General features: G+C 54.8%; 8 protein-coding genes across 8 annotated transcripts; 3 read left to right on the top strand and 5 right to left on the bottom strand.

Moving 5' to 3' along the window:
• Positions 1–1,736: 1,736 nt before the first annotated feature.
• Positions 1,737–3,014, top strand: MGL_2134 (uncharacterized protein; the record flags this gene model as incomplete). Its single annotated transcript, XM_001730628.1, has 1 exon — positions 1,737–3,014. One exon carries the CDS (start codon positions 1,737–1,739, stop codon positions 3,012–3,014), a length of 1,278 nt encoding a protein of 425 aa, XP_001730680.1.
• An 875-nt stretch (positions 3,015–3,889) lies between these two features.
• On the top strand, positions 3,890–5,680 carry MGL_2135 (uncharacterized protein; the record flags this gene model as incomplete). The annotated part of the gene is made up of 1 exon (XM_001730629.1): positions 3,890–5,680. One exon carries the CDS (start codon positions 3,890–3,892, stop codon positions 5,678–5,680), a length of 1,791 nt encoding a protein of 596 aa, XP_001730681.1.
• A 240-nt stretch (positions 5,681–5,920) lies between these two features.
• On the bottom strand, positions 5,921–6,898 carry MGL_2136 (uncharacterized protein; the record flags this gene model as incomplete). Its single annotated transcript, XM_001730630.1, has 1 exon — positions 5,921–6,898. One exon carries the CDS (start codon positions 6,896–6,898, stop codon positions 5,921–5,923), a length of 978 nt encoding a protein of 325 aa, XP_001730682.1.
• Positions 6,899–7,320: 422 nt separating this feature from the next.
• On the bottom strand, positions 7,321–10,332 carry MGL_2137 (uncharacterized protein; the record flags this gene model as incomplete). Its single annotated transcript, XM_001730631.1, has 1 exon — positions 7,321–10,332. The coding sequence occupies one exon, from the start codon at positions 10,330–10,332 to the stop codon at positions 7,321–7,323; it is 3,012 nt and encodes a 1,003-aa protein (XP_001730683.1).
• A 628-nt stretch (positions 10,333–10,960) lies between these two features.
• MGL_2138 (uncharacterized protein) lies at positions 10,961–12,541 on the bottom strand (the record flags this gene model as incomplete). The annotated part of the gene is made up of 1 exon (XM_001730632.1): positions 10,961–12,541. One exon carries the CDS (start codon positions 12,539–12,541, stop codon positions 10,961–10,963), a length of 1,581 nt encoding a protein of 526 aa, XP_001730684.1.
• A 49-nt stretch (positions 12,542–12,590) lies between these two features.
• Positions 12,591–15,380, bottom strand: MGL_2139 (uncharacterized protein; the record flags this gene model as incomplete). Its single annotated transcript, XM_001730633.1, has 1 exon — positions 12,591–15,380. One exon carries the CDS (start codon positions 15,378–15,380, stop codon positions 12,591–12,593), a length of 2,790 nt encoding a protein of 929 aa, XP_001730685.1.
• Positions 15,381–16,180: 800 nt separating this feature from the next.
• MGL_2140 (uncharacterized protein) lies at positions 16,181–16,526 on the top strand (the record flags this gene model as incomplete). The annotated part of the gene is made up of 2 exons (XM_001730634.1): positions 16,181–16,427; positions 16,522–16,526. The coding sequence occupies 2 exons, from the start codon at positions 16,181–16,183 to the stop codon at positions 16,524–16,526; spliced, it is 252 nt and encodes an 83-aa protein (XP_001730686.1).
• Positions 16,527–16,579: 53 nt separating this feature from the next.
• MGL_2141 (uncharacterized protein) lies at positions 16,580–17,890 on the bottom strand (the record flags this gene model as incomplete). The annotated part of the gene is made up of 1 exon (XM_001730635.1): positions 16,580–17,890. One exon carries the CDS (start codon positions 17,888–17,890, stop codon positions 16,580–16,582), a length of 1,311 nt encoding a protein of 436 aa, XP_001730687.1.
• Positions 17,891–18,007: the final 117 nt, after the last annotated feature.

Genomic DNA, 18,007 nt, shown 5'->3' on the forward strand with positions numbered 1-18,007 from the left:
GGGAAGTCGTGTTTAATGACACGAGTGACTGCACAGCTATTTGGCACAATTCCATCGCATTTTCTTTCGTGCCGTTTGCTGCTTGCCAATCCGCGAGAACACCAAGCAGCCGCGCAGCAATTGTGGCTCTCTCTTGCGTCAGATTGAGTGGCTCGGTTGTTGGGGCACTGAGGTCAGGGGAGAACGAAAAGACAATACTCAGCGGTTTTCTTAATGGAACAAACTTAGTCCCAAAGAACGTCGACCCAGGTGCGCTTTGCCATATCCTTATCAGTGCATCTAGTGTGCGCCAGGCTCCTAGTGTCATGGAACAAGACGGCATGTCTGCACAATGAGCATCTTCGCGCTCGTCGTTCCGAGTACTGGCGCTTTTTGTGTGAGCGTTGTCGTGTGGGGACATCCAAAACTCTGGTATGCACAAAGAGACTTCGCTCATCAATTCCATCCTCGGAATTGGTCGACCGAGGAGCATGTCCCAGAAAGATTCAAAGCCAAACGGCAAGGCAACGTCTGCCCAAAAGGCTAGTGGCGTGCTGGCATATAATGAATAGTTGTCGTGCATGTGAGGCTGGGATAGCTCAGTTTTCGATGTCGATGTCGACGCAGGCATCCAGTCTGCTTCTGTGATATGCGGCGCGAATTGTATGAGCAGACGTCTCGCAAAGCCTATAGACGTTGGCGTTGGTCGAGCGAAAAACTTGCGTGAGCGCTGGCGTGATCGCAAAGGCGTGTCAAATTGGGTGCGAAGTACACCATGTGTGGTGTTGTTGCTTTCTTCTACACTTTCGGTACACATGCTCAGACATATAAGCCTTCGAATGATAGACGCAGGCGGCGGTAGCGCAGCGGAGTATGTCTCGTCAATCAACTGCACGGCGGCATCATCTGCACAGGGTGCCTGTAAGTTTATTTTGTTTCACTACGATTCGCTGCATCCTTTCTCGTGCTTACATTGTTCCTCGTCGAAGTAGTCGTCCACAAGTTGTGCAAGTGGTGCTGCTGATGACGCGTGTGACATGCAAGAACGACGGCCTGTGAAGCGGCGGCAACGTCGTGGCTGCGTCGCGCCCGCGATGAAAACACGTGTGGAGTGGGCCATCCTCGTGCAGGATGTGGAGAGTTTTAGCGCACTTCCTTTGACTGTGGTGGGTATTTGACAATCACCGGTGATTCACATGCACGCTTATTGACGCAATTTGGACCGATTTTCTTAATCGGGCACACAACAGCACGCTACGAGATTGCGCCAAGCCTTTCGACGGTCGAGCTACGTGTGCTAGCGAGCATGACGGCTATCACATACGAAGCACCGTGTATGTAAATAAGACGCTTATTAGACAGGGCCAGTCTATGCGCTAGCATGGTCAGGATCACGCACCACGCATATGAATGGGTATGTAACGCACAGCGACCAGCACATGGCAGGTGTGGGCAGGAAAACTTACACTGACTACAGGGATATACCTGGACATCTTCCACCCAGCTCACGACTGGCGGTAGGCAGCTTCAAGGAAGAGTATACCAATCGGATCCAGGTGCTTGGCATGCAAAATGACAGCGAAGGGTACGTAGAAAGCAATCCACAAGACAGACCAGTGACTGTGGAACGAGCGGCAGTGACACTAACGCGAAGACACGCACAAGTTGAGGTGCTGGCGGACGCACTGCATCCGTATCCAGCGACCAAAATTGGGTTTCAGCCGTCGGACGACAGGCAAACAGCAGATTTCGATGGCATGGACAAGTCGCAGGACCCAGACTGGATGCAACCCGAAACGGCAGAGACAAGCCGCAGCATGTCGAGCACGTCGAGTCTTGGTAGCACGTTTAGTGCTGACGACCCTGCTGATCTGTCGCAGGAAGATCCATACCCGAGCCGCGACCTGCTAGCGAGCTCTGCCGACTGCTTACATGTGTGGGAGATGGAGCGGAATGAAGACGTGTCTGACATGTACGGGGCCATGTCAATCCGACCGAGCCTGTCGAGCAAAAAGCACCATGAACAGCAGCAACAACAACCGGCTGCACCACGGTATGTGCTACGAGAAAAATGCGCACTTGCGCACGCGAAGAGCTCCGTGTCGCCACCTGCACCCCTTACATCCTTTTCCTGGAATGCGCCATCACCGAACCTCATTGTAACGTCGTCCATCGACACAACGTGCACCATATGGGACCTGCCTACACGAACGGCTCTAACGCAACTCATTGCGCATGACAGGGAAGTGTACGATGTTGATTGGTGCCCTGGGAGTGCGGATGTCTTTGCATCTGTGGGTGCTGATGGCAGTGTGCGTGTGTTCGACTTGCGCAACCTGGAGCACTCGACGATCATCTACGAAACGAATGCGCAGTCTTCCATGTCTCATGACCGCAGACGTGATTCGAAAGGGCCAGGCGCGTTGTACGGGGGAATGGGGCCTAGTGGGATGACTGTGCCTCTGTTGCGCATCGCCTTCAATCCATGGGACGCGAACTATCTCGCGACATTCCAACTCGAATCCAACACTGTGCAAATTCTCGATGTCCGTGCTCCTGGCAGTTCCATTCTCGAGCTACGTGGACACAGTGGCCCTGTGAATAGCGTGGCATGGGGCCCGCCAAGCCAAGGCATTCCACGCAATGGACCTAGCAAAGGCATGATCTGTACAGGCGGTGACGATGCGCAGTGTCTTGTGTATGACCTGACGAGTGCCACGTTACGCACGGCGTCTGCTCAAGGCCGTCGCTCTCGGAATAGCCTGTACCAACGGAGCCAGTCGCCGCACGATGGTTGGCGCGTTGGCGCAGAGGTGCCTGTGCTGGCGTACACGGCGCCGTCTATGGTGAACAACGTAAGCTGGCTTGGCATGTCGTCCGCATCACGGCGTGCATCTCATCAAAGCAAGCACCGCAGTTTTTACCGCAATTTGTTGAGCGAATGGACTGATTATACGTCTCCGTCATCTCGTCATGGCGGCACTGATTGGCTCGCGCTATGTGCAGGCCAGTCTGTCAAGGTTTTACGTGTATAGAGAACGTCTATAGGAGAATAGGCGAAAGGATATGATACGGAGTGTTGGGTTCGAGAGGACGAAGAAACAAGCGAGCCTATGTGCCTTACATTTTAGCACCGTGTGGCGGATGCGCGGGCCATGTTGGGTCGGACTTGACGTCGAGTGGCAACAATCAGTGGATAGCATTGCTTCGAGCAACATGTTTCTGACTGTCTGGCTTGTCCTGTAGGTCAAGTCGAAAGCGAGCGAGGAGGGAGGAGGCCAACGGTTCCAGTTAGGGTCACGCGCGCCAAGCATCCACCATGTGCTACTTGGGGCCGGCCTTGATGGTGGAGGCGCTGATAAAAATCCAGAAACATACTAGAGGCGAAATGACAAAAATGACAAAAAACCACCGATTCCACACGGCAGCCCACAACGCACGCTCGCACGCACATACAACACGACGTGGAGTTCGAGACGTGTGGCGGTTCAAGGCAGGCAGTAGCAGTGCATGTCGGGCTTCGACGCAGGTCGCGTATATTCGACGCAGGCTGTAGCCGTGTCATCGACGGCACAGGCGCCAGATGCACCTGTACAAAATGAGACGGCCCTCTTTGAGTTTGTACAAAACTTTCGCCTGGGCGCCGAATACATCTACCGTGATCGACTTCGATCGAACCTACTCGTCAAGCAATACGTCCTAGATGTGCAGCTGGAGCATGTCCAAATGTGGAGTCCACACCTAGCGCAGGCGCTTCGTGAGACGCCCATCGAGATCCTCGCTCTGTTCGAGTCGGCCGTGAAGCGAGCGGCACGTCTTCTGCTGTACCCAGGTCAGCACAGGTGCCGAACAACGGCCGGAGGCGCCTGACTGCCAAGTGACGCTGCGATCCACGGCGAATCTTATGGCGATGCGCGACCTGCATGCCGACAATATCTCGCGACTTGTACGCATTCCAGGGATTGTCATTAGCACGTCTGTGCCGTCGTCGCGCGTGACTCGACTGCATCTCATGTGTCGCGATTGCCGCGCTGTCAAAACGCTGAATGTATCGTCCGGATTTGGTGGATTCGTTCTTCCACGTCAGTGCGATGCGCCAAAAGTGGACCCGAGTCTTCGATGCAGTGTGGATCCGTTTGTGATCCTGCACGAGCGCTGCTCGTTTGTCGATGCACAGACGCTCAAGCTGCAAGAGGCGCCTGATATGGTCCCTGTCGGTGAGCTTCCGCGGCACATGCTCTTGTCGGTGGACCGCGCATTGTGCGGCAAGGTTGTGCCAGGTGCCAATATCATAGCGACGGGCATCTTTTCGACGTTTGCCAGCAGTCGCGGTGGGTCGACACCGAATGCTGTGGCTCTGCGCACGCCATACCTTCGTGTGGCCGGCCTGGAAATCGATACAGGTGGTGTTGGCGGGCGTGGGACGCCGCGTGTGTTTACTGCCGAAGAAGAGGAAGAGTTTGGGCGCATGGCTAAGACACCTGACTTGTACGAGAAGTTTGCCGCGAGTATTGCGCCGAGCATCTTTGGTAGCACCGACATCAAGAAGGCTATCACATGTTTGCTATTCGGCGGCTCGAAGCGTGTGCTGCCGGATGGGATGCGTCTGCGTGGCGATATTAACGTGCTTCTTCTTGGCGATCCTGGTACCGCCAAGAGTCAACTGCTGAAGTTTGCTGAGAAGGTCGCACCTGTTGCCGTATACACGAGCGGGAAAGGCAGCAGTGCAGCAGGTCTGACTGCGTCGGTGCAGCGCGATGCCAACTCGCGCGAGTTTTACCTAGAAGGTGGTGCTATGGTGCTGGCCGACAGTGGAGTCGTCTGTATTGATGAGTTTGACAAGATGCGCGACGAGGACCGCGTTGCAATCCATGAGGCAATGGAGCAGCAGACGATCTCTATTGCAAAGGCTGGCATAACGACCGTGCTCAACTGCCGAACGTCTGTGCTGGCGGCTGCGAATCCCGTGTGGGGCCGTTATGACGATCTCAAGTCGCCCGGCGAGAACATTGACTTCCAGACCACGATTCTCAGCAGGTTTGACATGATCTTTATCGTGAAGGACGAGCACAACGAGTCGCGCGATCGCACGATTGCCAAGCATGTGCTAGGCATCCACATGCATGGTGCGTCGGAGCAAGCGGATGCTGAGGGAGAATTTGACCTCCAGCGGATGAAGCGGTACATTGCGTTTTGCCGCGCACGTTGTGCTCCTGTGCTTACGGCACAAGCTGCCGAAAAGCTGTCGAGTCATTTCGTTGCGATCCGCAAGCAAGTGGCTCAGATGGAGCGCGATCATGACGAGCGCTCGGCCATTGCAATTACCGTGCGTCAGCTTGAAGCGATCATCCGCATGAGCGAGAGCATCGCCAAAGTCACACTGAGTCCGTATGCAACAGAGGAGCACGTCGACGAGGCGATCCGGCTCTTCCGTTTCAGTACATTGAATGCTGTGGAGAGTGGCAATGTGGAAGGCATGACGCGCGGCGAGCTACAAGAAGAAGTGCAGAAGCTTGAGCGCGAGATCCGCCGACGCATCCCGATCGGCTGGACCTCTTCGCATGCTGCTTTGCGAAAAGAGTTTGTCGATGCACAAGGCTACTCACTGCATGCACTGGAACGTGCTCTCTACATTCTCGAGAAACGCGACGTACTGCGCTTTTCCAACCAACGCAAAACATTGACTCGCACAGGTGTGTAGTGTACTACTAGTAGGAGAATCCCATGAAGACGTGGTATGGGGCGGTGGTGGGAGACATAGGGACATCAGAGGGAGGGCACGACGGGAAGATAAGGAGCACGGCATGGCAAGGCCTGCTGACATGTAGCTGCTCTTGGTCACATATGGCGAGGAGAGATGGAGATGGGGAGGGCGCGGCAGGCGCCATGCGTCGTCGTCATCACGGCGCCGCCACTACTACCACAACGACAGCGTCTCTTTTCATGGCTGTGCGACAGTAGACTTGTCATTCACATTCAAAAGCAGACTCTGTGAGTCAAGCATGATCCGGTTGCCAGAGGTCGACAGCGTAGTGGCAATGTCGCGAGCAGCATCGAGACGCTTGAGCTCCAAGAAGCCCTTGTTCTTGCGCACAGCATCACCAATAAGCTCAGCTGCACGCGCCTCACCAGCTGAGCGCACGATGATGGCCTGCTTCTCCTGCAGTGCCTGATCCACCTGGAATGCCGCACGCAGCGCAGCCTGCTGCGTGATCTGCTTCGCTTCCACAGCATGTGTGAACTCAGGCGAGAAGGAAATGTGGGTGATCGACACGTCATCAAGAATGATGTTGAAGCGGCGCGCACGCAGCGTCAGATTCTCACGCACAAGACGCGAGACCATTTCTCGCTGCGTGATCAGCTGCGATGCATTAAATTGCGCGACGACGGACTTGAGTACTTCGTTCACAATGCTTGGCAGCACACGCTCGTCGTAGTCGGTGCCAAGCTCACGATAGATCGTTGGCAGATTTTCGATGCTTGGGCGTGACAAGACACGGCATGTCAACGACACCATCTGCAAGTCTTTCGTGCCCGTCAAGCTTGCGATACTGCGCGGTTTGGCACGCACATCGTAATCAATGGGCGTTTCGAACCACGGGATGAGCAGGTGCGTTCCTTCGTTGAAGATCATGTCGCGTACACCGTATACACGAGAGTACTTGATGGCACGATGTCCACCATCGACGTTGAACAAGGAAGCGTTGATCCCCAATGCGAGGCCGGCCAGTGCAATGATACCAGCACCACCGACCGCCGGGTTCATGGGGCCGCCACCTTGGCCACCGCCGCCACCGTGGCCGTTGTAGCCGCCACCGCGCTGCGCACCTTGACCCGCCGCACGGCTTGCATTCTCCTGCATTTGCTGGAACATGCGCTGCATGTTTTTCAGCACATTATGGGGCGTACGGTTCGACATGCTGAGCGTGTATGCGCTGATCTCGGTACAAGTGAGAAGCGCGGTCAAGTGACGTGAATTATCGTCGATCGCTCTTTTTGTCCACCCCATGCCTGCCTACGTTCTGATGTGCCAAGTAGGACTTGTCTGTGACTTGTGCAGGTACCTTATAGGTCATATTTATTACGTCACACATTCCCCCATACACACCCTCACACATATGTATGTGTGCACACAATGGACCTCTACCCCTAGACCCTGGCCCCTGTCTCTCTTGCGCAGTACGTGCGTGTACCAGGAGCGCAAAAGGTAGGTTGGCTGAAAAGGAAAGAGGCGAAAAGTCCTCTCCCTCGCACCCCACCTCCGTCACATGTGTCGCGCATTCTGTTGTGGATACTAGCGCATCGTAAACACACACACACACAGTCTGTCGTGCATCTCGCTCACGTTTCACGGTATACCAGTACACTACGTAATGTATCATCGAGAGCATTTTCCAACTCAGAAATCTGCCCCATAAGTGGCGCATATTGCTTTCGCACTTGTTCCGTAGCTGTGCTAGTCGCTGAACCAGGTGGAGGCCATGGGAGAGAGAACAAGCCATTCCACTTGCGCCACATACGTTCCAAAGGCGACTCTTCCAGGAGCTTGGCCATCACAAGCGACGTCCGGTGCAGTCCATTCTGTGGTGAGCCTGTGGGAGACAGCATCGTGCCGGCCGCCTCCTCGGACGAAAGGAACGTCTCTAGGACCATTGCATCGACAATGCCATACAGGGCATGGAAATTGTACTTTTCACGGCCCTGGCGATCCGTGCCGGTGGCCACTGTCGAGTCAGATAGAACACGATCACCAACGCGCCGGTGTGCATGTGGCATGCCCCGAGGATCTGGTGCCACGTCTCCTGCCGACACACTGCGAATGGACGATGCACGCTGCAAGGACGACTGTGGAGGCGGCATGGGCAGTTGACTCAAATTTTTGTCCATGCCCATACTTGGTGGCGGGACGGCGCGCTTGGCTGGGTCCAGGGCTGGGTCAATAGCCAGGCGGTTCAGCATGGAATCGACCTCGTTCTGCACGGACGAGCTTGGAAGCGGAGACAGATTGCTTGGATACCGGTCAAGCATCGCAGATGGGCTCGAGTTGCCCGTCCCCGAGCCCATCCTCGATCCGACCATGTCTCTGCCAACAGCATGGCGGTTGTGGAGGCTGTTGATTCCACCGCGAAGATTCCCCCCTTCCTCATTGTCGTTGCCATCGTCATTTATATTACTGTGTCGCGAGAGTTGCCCAAATGTATGTGTCTCACTCGTCCATGGCAAATCATCCAGGACAGGTTTGCGTGCATTGCTGTATTCTCGCATGGAGCCTGCCTGCGAGAGCAATGAGTATGGAACACGCGGCGATTCCTGCTGTGGCGGTCTTGGCGTGCGCAGCCGTGGCTGATCCTGCCTAAACATATCAAACTCGCGCTCGCGCTCGCGCTCCCGTTCACGCTCACGACTCGATGATAGCGATGTTCCCCATGGCGAAGTCGGTGACGATGCATCGAGCGAGTCATCCTGCCACGAGGGTGCTGCTGTCTTGCTGGGCGGGGGGCTCAGTTCGACACGCTGCTCCATGCGTGTGAGGCGCAGTACAAACAGGGGATCTGTCCGCGAAATATCGTCCATAGAGCCAGGCGCAACAGCAAAGTCCAAGCTCTTGCGCTTCGAGTCAGCCTCCACAACGCGCAAGAGAGGCAGTGTGTCGTACGCAGCCAGCACCTTTGATGCCGAAGGCAGTGGCTGCTCGCCGTGCGCCGTCTTCACACTCAGTGTGTATCTGGAGCGTGGCCGCTCACGTCGCGAGCGTTCTTCCACCTCGTCGCCGCCATCGACAACGGCGTCAGGTAGCTCAAATGCCTCGAGACCAGCTTCAATGACCTCAGCTACCGTTGCATTCTTCGCCAGGCGCATGAACCGTTTCTGAACCGTCGGCATGGACTCATCAAGCGATGCTACTCCTTTGGATATGCCCCCCGATGTCGGATGGAAGTACGTGCCATCAGGCAAGTCTGTGTCGAAAAGAGCCAGCTGGATCGTAAAGCGAAGCTGCTTGTCTTGCGATGTCGCATCAGACGGCATGACGGGCGGCTTATTGACCCGGAAAAGCGGCACGCGCCGTACAAGATACAGCTTCCCAAAGCGGTCATCGCTGTAGTCATACATCAGTCGGTTGGGCGCTGGTGCAGCTGGTACCATAGAGTTGTCCAGCAGGGATGCAAGCGAGCTGACGCTGTCGTGCTTGGACGGCATCTCTGTGGGCTCCAGCGATGATATGTTCGAGAGGGACTCGAGCATACGCAACGGATGCTCATGTGGTGCCAGGATCTGCTCTTCACCATCGAGATGATGCAGTACAATCGCGTAGTCCTGTACATTGTCCTGCAGTTTGAACCGCTGGAGTGCTTGATGCACCAGCTCCGTCGACGTCATGGAATCACTCAGTAGGACGGTCTTGAACGTGCTCTCTGACTGAATATTTTCACCTGCAAACACACGCGTCACATTCAACGCCTTCTCTGAGCCTGGCAAACCCAGCAAGCTGCCTGGACGCGAGCGCCTCGATTCGTCAGGCAGGTCCAATTCTTCTGTGTCACCCTGTGTCTTTGGCGCTTCACTTGGATACAGGCCCACAGGCTCGTTCGACTGCTTGGGCGGCGGTGATGAAGACGGTGCAGGTGTGTCGTCTTGGCCGTCTTCTTGCGACTCGGCAGGTTCCGCCTCTTCGGCCTCCTCCGTCACCTCGTCCGTATACTCGTCGTCCTCACCCATGTACTCCTCGTCATACTCATCGAGTTCACTGTGCTCCAAATACTGCGATTCGCCGAATAATACACCAGGCTTCTTTGTCGTCGTAGTGCCTGAGCGGTCTTGATCATGTACAGCTGCTTGCTTCGTCTCGCGGCGTGAGAGTGCCGACACTTTTCCAGAGTCCTTGTTAATATCGCCAAATGTACGTGATTTGACAAGGTAGCCAGACGCCGCATGCGTCGGCAGTGCATTGTTATCTTCACCCGTTGCAGTCGCAATCTCGACATTGCGGTGTTTGTTCAGACGTGCGAGACGTTCATACGGTGTCTCGATATTTTCCGCCGGAATATATCCGACTTCCTGCGACGCCATCACACGCACAAGCCACCAATAGCTATTACTGTCATCCAACAATACGAGGTGGTCGCCTTTCTGTACAGTTGCTTGTCCGTCGACGGTCGCCACAAATGTATGTAGCGCGTACACCAACTCAAAGTTGATGTTCTCATCCGGAATCGATGGACTTGATGACAACTCATCTTCGTATTCATCTTCATACTCGTCGTCATCGTACATAGCGTCATCTGGTATCTCTCCATCGCCCAAGCCGTAGTCATACGATTCCTCGCCTTCGTAAGTGATAAAGTCCGAGTCCATCACGTCTTCATCATACTCAGTTCCACGTGTGGCAGGCGTAGAAACATCTTCATCGGGGGGTGCGTCTTGCGCATCGCGCATTGTCCCGCGGAGTGCGTCCGTACGAGCAGGTAAGGGTCGGTTGTTGCAAAGCAGCAACGCGTCAAGGAACTCACTGCCGTTGCGTTTTTACTCGCACTCATGTGGCCTGCTTTGAAACTCCACGCTTCGACAACACATAAACACACACACTCACACACACAATACACGCATATATCCTCACCTCATTTGATGGCGCATGCCGACACAATGGGTCAAATTACCACGTGTTGAAACAGTTATGTATAGTCTGACACTGCAAAGCGGGATCGGCTCTTCCGCCAACAATCATTGTGGATTTAAGCATGCTACGAAGTCAAGCAAGAGAACGACTGTGCAGACGACAAAGTACAGGAATGCGTATTCCCTGTCCGTCTACATTTGTGTATATATATAGACAAATAGGTGTCACAGCAAGGGTATGTAGAAAAGGAGACAGGAAAAAAGATATAGTCAGTGTAAGCAGAAATCAAGCGTCACGATCGAGCTCAAGCGTGGGATGTGTACATGTACGAAAAGAGCGATGGAAGGGTAAAAGGGAGAGTTCACTTTATTTCGGTGGCGGGCTGAATGGATTCGCGGGTCTCGAGAACGGATTCGAGTTACTCGGTGGTGACGCGGTCGAGGCACTGTTTGGCGCTCCACTGTTGATAGAGCTCTGACGGCGGGCACCGCGGACCACTTGACGCATGCTTCCACCTGATGTTGCCACAGGCCCGTCATCGACAAGGCTCACACGTCGCACATCGCCACGCATTTGCTGCGCATTTGATGGTGCGCGAAGCGGCGGCGGTCGTGAAGCGGATGGCGGCGATAACGGCTGGAACCCTGCTAGAGTCGGTGCTGAGCCAGGCTGCGTCCCCGATGATGGTGGCGACGGGTACGCTTGTGTGTTCGCGGGCCGAGCAGGCTGCGACGCAGCATTCCATCCGCTTGGACTTGGTGCGACTGGACGAACAGGAGGCGTTGGCCTGGTATTCACAGGCGACAACGGACCCGCTGGGAACATCGGCGGTGGCGACACATTGCCGCGGAATGAAGGCGGTGATACTGGGCCTGATGCTCCTATGTTGCTCGGCCGTGGCGGCGGCGAGATGGTGCCTGGTGGCCGTACGGGCATCGACGCATGAGCCGCACTCGTGGGTGTCGCACCAAACAAGTGCTGCCGAGCCATTGCCGACGCACTAGGATTTGGACTCGGGTTCACGCGCTGGGCCGTGAGCGGGGCAGGCCCCGTTTGCGTCAGAGCGCCACTGCTTGTCCAAGGGTTTGGTGGCGAGGTGGTGCCCGCAGGCGACGACCGAGCACCGTTAGGACCCTTCCCGCCAGGCACAGGTGGCGACATGGTGCCAGCACGTTGACGAGAATCTGACCCCAGAGGCGCAGGCAGCTCCAGAAGCGGCACAGAATCGAGACGATGACGCGCACTGCGCTCGTCCGCACCGGGTGGCGGCAATGCTTTCTCTTCATTCAACGAGCCAAGTGTGCTCATTCCACCCGACTCACTCGGCGCATCGCGCGATTCCATACCTGAGCGCCAGCGACGTTCACGCTCGTATTCGACGTAGCGCTTCATCACAATATCACTCGCGTCAAACTCACCCTCTGCTGAGCCGTGACTCTCGCCCTTCTTTTCACCCTGTACCATACGTGTGGCACCCCAAGAGAAGTCGTCCATGTGCCAGTACGAATACGCGGGAAGGATCAAGTTCCAGATAGGCAAAGAAATCAGGTAGACAAGCATCCAGATTACATACATGAAGCGTCGACTGGTGATGACGATCAAGACACCTGGCAGACCTAAGATCAGAGCAAGCAAAACCAGTGGCATTGTGGGAAATTCTTTCTTTTCTCCATCATCCTTGCCTTTATTCTGGAAGGGCGTCAAAATGGCTTGCACAACAACGAATACGGTGAAAGCAATAGCAGCCGGCAGCACCATTGTACCGACCAGATCCATGAATACGACGAATCGCATTGAGAAACAGAATGTACCGCAAAGGTCACGCACCTGGATCAGTTCAAACAGGTTGTGTACCGTCGAGTTGATCCATCGACGACGTTGCGAGCGAAGCACACGGAACGTATCGGGCACCACCGTCTTACACACGGCCGACGGCTGGAACATCATCTTCCGCTTCGGGAAGGTCTTGAGCATGAGAGTCGTTAGGTATCGATCCTCACCGAGAAGCAGCAGATTCTTCTTGTGCAGAGTGTCGACCACATTCTCCGAATAGTGCTCGACGAATATCTGGATTAGCAAGGATCGGCACGTACAAGCCCTTCGGTCCCTTCGGTGCTTTGAGGCGGTATGCAATAAAGCAACCGGGCAAGCATGTAACACCACCGAAACATGCCTCGAAGCCCTTCGTCTGATGGTGCGAAATGTAGTATTCGAACACCTGAATCATCGTGACCCAAGTTTGGGTTTTGTTTGCAATCTTTGTCTCACCGCAAAGACCCATGATTTCCGGGTCTTCGACCATCGCTGCTGTCATACGCGTGAGCGCGTCGGGGAACACCTTCGTATCAGCGTCGACCATAAGAACAATCTCGTAGTTTTCTGGTGTCACACCGGTCACGCGCCAGATTGCGTTGAAGAACTCGTACTCAAACTGCGTCATACGTTCGTCAAAGAGCACCTTCTGCATAAAGGCCATCAAGACGACCTGAGAGTCACGCTTACCGCGGTTGCCGGGCTTCGCACTGTCCATTTCCATCAGCGTACCACACTTGGCGATCAGGATCATCGGCACACGTTGCTGCTTGGACCGCTCCACGGTCTGGTCGTCGTAGTCGTAGAATCCTGCGTACACCTTGGCCATGTTGTGACGCTTTGCGCCGTCGGCAATCGCGACATACGAATGACCTTCGACCTCTTCGGGCGGCGTAATAAGGTCCTTCATCATCGACAGACAAATATCCGGAGTCGAGATGTCTGAATCAGCACCTTTCACAATACCATCTGCAATCACAAGAATCAGCTTGTGACTGTTAGGATAGTTAGTGGTCGAGAGACTGTCTAGTGTCGTGCGCAGACCTTCGATCGATTCTGAGTAGGCAGTGACCAGGCAAATTGTATGCACGAGTGGGAAATTAAATGGTTGGTAGGATGATGGTGGCTGCGGCACCACATTCCATAACGGGAAGGGACATGGACCCCATGGTGAGTCGGAACTCGAGTTCGACGACCGAGTCGATTGTGATGATGGGAGCATAGGCTGAGCTAGTGATGCAGAGCTGCGTCCTGTGCCGAGCATGGGCGAGCCAGGCGGGGATGTAACTGCTGAGTTCGTGCCTAAGCGAGCAGCCGCGATCTTGCGCTCCATGGTTGTTGGCTTAGCCTGAGGCTTTTGATACATCTGATTGAATCGACTCGTCGTCGGAAGGAACGACTTTTTGACATTCGGCCGGTAGCCGGGAGGAGCTGGACGATAGATGTCCTCCGACCAGTCTTCAATTTCGTTGTTCCGCTTAATGCGTTGCACATACGACTCTTTGTCGTAGTTGCCGATCTTCCACGAAATGCACCACGCAAAGTAAACGGCCATCAAGAATTTGATCGCAACCAAGCCGACAATGAAAATCATGGACAGAACCAGTTCGACCTGCGAGGCAATGCAACCATACGAGTCCACATCAAGCGTGGCAATACTTCCTAATTGCTTGAGGCAGTCCAAGTCTCTCGTCACATTATTACGCATGGCTTTCGCCGTAATATCGCGTCCAGTCCACTCCTTTTTCGTATCATTATTCTTCAGCTGCTGCAAAAAGGGAGTGAGCTTGGTATCTGAGTATTCCAAGATACTTAGGTCAATGACAAAACTGCGATAGAACAGGTAGTTGGAGTAGTTCTGCAAACCCGTGTCATTCCAACGCACAAAGGCTGTGCCATGAACAGGAGGTAAGTGTTTGTTTGGTTGCTGATTGAGTACCATGGATCGAACCGACTCAGGATGACATGCCCGATCATCGATAAACATCGGGGAACCGTACTCGCTTTTGCGACGAAGCAAGGCACACCTGAAATATCGTGGAGGATTCGAGTCTGGGACAGGCTCGAGGACACCTTCGCACTCGTCACCTGTTTTCTGGAAGAGAAGGTTCAAATCGGCACCACTGCTAGCACCATAATGGTCATTGTAAGCAAAAACATTATGTGTGCTTGTGAGGTTAGGAAATTGGTCATCGCCAGGAAATGGCGGGTGTGGGTAGCTGTCAAGACTAATCATTTTACCGGCGAGTAGAACAGAGGACGACATTTCTGTTTTTGTGAATACGTCCTTCAGCTCATAACGGTTTTGGACGCCACAAACTGTTTGCGTGAAACCGAAGGTGATGTAACCGACGATGGCCATGAGTACGAGAATGATAGAAATCAGACCCATTTTTTCGCGCCAGGCCCTCTGTTGCTCGGGAGTCTTGATACCCACGAGCTTCAGGCATGGGCTCGTGATACAACACGTTATGAGCCAACTGTAAATCATCCAGGGTCCCACAGGACCTGGAGCAATCCAGTCAAACTTGCCTGACGGCGGTGCCTCTGGCGGTGGTTGTTTGTCCCCTCCGCCACCGGCGCCTGGTTCGGGGTTGCCAGGTGGGAGTCTGCGCATACTCACGCCGCGCCGCAAGAAATGAATACCACTCTCTACTTTGTCTTCATTGTGGCCAAGCAGCGACTTGCCACGGCGCAGAGACGTGCCCCGCGCGAATTGCGTAGGTGGTGGCGCGTTGGGTCCGGTCACACCGTAACCGCTCACACCGCCACCGGGCCCGGTGATGCCAGCCATACCGGAGCCTGAGGGCGCAGATCCATGCTGCGGCAAGAAACCGGTAGAGGATGGCATATAGACGAGATTCGAGTTCCGGTTTTGGTCCATCTGCGCGGCATGGTTGCGGTAAAACCATTGCCGGTGGTTCGGGTCGATGCGTTCGCGCTCATGTCGAACCAAGGACTTTTTCCGTTGCATGCCCTGGTTTCTTCCAGATTCGACATCCCGTGCAAGGGACTCTGAACTGTGTGCGCGCGAGACGCCCATGTGTCCTGTGTGCGTTTGCATGTCTTCCCTAGACGGCATGGGGCGGACAGGATGATTTTGTTGTTGAAACGTGACGGACGCCATCCGACTCGGTTGATTAGGAGGTTGAAGATGACCCCCTGGCGTAGACATATTGCTACGGCTGTGCGTGCTGTTGTTGTACCAGGTTGGTGAAGAAGGTGTGAAGTTTTATGGATTCGACACGCTTCCGACAATGAGCTGCACGTCAAAACACAACGTCTCAGTGCGCTTATGCTTGTCGATCAATCCAGCCACGGAAATTGCAGCACGTCTTCCAATGTCCAAGGTACCGCGGATAGCCTGAGCCCGCCCAATGTGCTCACCAAGCGCAGAACAAACTCGCGACGCAGCGGGTGGTGAAAGTCAGTGATTGGCGTGGCGGACAACGGTGAAAGACTTGGGAATTTCTCTGGTTTGTTTTGAGCGCCTGCTAGGTTCGGCTAGTGCATGTCACTTTGTATCTATGATTCTTGAGCCACATGGTTCTCCTCGGACATTCCCACGGACGACAAAAATTGTTGGCTCTGATTCTACCACGGGACTTCCGACGCATGGGACTCATGGCAAGAGCCACACAGCGGTCGCACACTGGCTACGTGCCATGTGGAGCCACGTGCGTTTATGGCCATTGTCCGCTCACGCCGATTCCATCGACCTCGTTTAGCGTGATCCACGCCGCTTAGTCACGGGCCAGGCGGCAAGCCAGCGACATGTCTTCCTCGTCGCTGCCAGAAGGCCGTCACAGTCGCATTTTGTTTGTCAAGAATCTCAACTATAACATCCATGGGGCTGATTTGTATGAGTTGTTTGGGCGGTATGGGGCCATCCGACAAATCCGTCTCGGCACATCGCAGCAGACGCGTGGCACTGCGTTCGTCGTGTACGAGGAGGCCAATGATGCGAAAAATGCAATTGCGAGTTTGAATGGTTTCCACTTGATGGAACGATACATTATTGGTACGTGTCATAGGCTTGGCTGGTGCGGTGGCTCACGCGCTTAGTTCTCTACCACATTCCATCGCGCCTCTCTGGAAAGGGCACGCTCGCTCAGCGTGAAGAAGAGCTGTCGAGAGCAAAGCAGCAGTACGGGATCCATGACGAGCCATGAGTTATGTGAGTGAGTGAGTAAGACTCGCACTTGTATGTGGAATGGCATACGTGTGGGCAGGACTTGAAAACGAAGTGGATGCTCGACCGAACCATCCCTTGTCGCTCGCAACTAAGAATGTATGCTCGAGAGATGCAAGGTCGTTGTCCATTCGTGTTAGATGTGTCTTGGCTTTCTGCAAGGCCGTGGCTGTCTCGTTGCCAGACGCAACGATGTATCGAATTGACGCGGGCAAGAATGGATCTGCTACGCCTCGCTCATGGCCATTGCGGTACACTTGCGCGTACTTTTGTGGTCCACCCAGCTCAATGTCGGCATCGATGCACAATGTCCCGCGCATCGGATGCCCAGATTGTATGCGCGTTATTGTAAGCGGCATGTCGTCCTCAGGATGTGCATACACGCCCAAGAACACATCGTCGTCTTTGCGGACATGGCTGGCCATCGCACGCACGGCCTGTGGATCCTGAACAGCCTCGCCCCGTGCTTTTTGCTGCCCAGTTATGAGCCGAATGAGCTGCTGGGTCGCGTTGTGATGGTCCAGCGACGAAATGATATTGCCCTGCGCGCCTGTTATGGCCAGGCGTGGGCCTATGGGCACAAGGCCGCCGAGCGTGCGTTCGAGCCGCGCCGATGAACGAAATGCGATACCCACGGCGCCTTTTTCGTAGACACCCTGTGTGCTTGTACCGTAGAACAGTGTATGCTCGCGACCCGTTTCGAATGGTGTGTAGGCTGCAACTGTTCCCAGAAGACTTGTGTGAGGGAAGTGTGAGTCTAGTCCCTCTAGGAGGCCCTGTGGGAATGCGTCGCTGAAGAGGAGGAACGCATGGATATCGCTGGGATTCCGGGCAATAGTCTCGAGCTCAACAGGAATGCGTCTTTCGACATTTTGGCGTCCCCAGAGGGGCGCCCAATGACCTGTCTCGTCGAGATGCTTCGTTCGCGCGGTTGGGTCAGCATGCCATGTCTCTTTCTGCTCGGGCCAGCGGCCAACAGCGATACGCGGTGCGCCAGGGATGACTGATCGAAAGGCTATGGCCTGCGACGCTGGAATCCGTGCCAAAGCAACGCTATACAAGGGCGCTGGCATGGACGACGCGTGTTGTGACAAGGTCCCGGGATGCAAAGGCTCACTTAGCGTGCCCACGTGTGTTTGCTGCGTGTGTGAGATGCTCGATACCAGCTCAGTCATGACGCTTTGTGGCATATTTTTGCTAATAGAAAACAAACAGAGGTGATCAGGTGTGCGCGGCCAAGCACGGAGGCTCTTCTTGATTGCTGGCACAAGAGAATCTGCGCGTGATGCCATGTACGTCGTGGCTTGTTCGCGCGCAGCGGATGCTGTACAAAGACATCGGATCCAGCAGCGATGCACGTTATAGCGCCGAATCGCGCATGTCCCGTGCAAGGACGACATCGAAGACAA

This window comes from Malassezia globosa, assembly GCF_000181695.2.
Source record: "Malassezia globosa CBS 7966 chromosome Unknown mgl_sf_5.1, whole genome shotgun sequence".
Lineage (NCBI taxonomy): Eukaryota > Fungi > Basidiomycota > Malasseziomycetes > Malasseziales > Malasseziaceae > Malassezia > Malassezia globosa.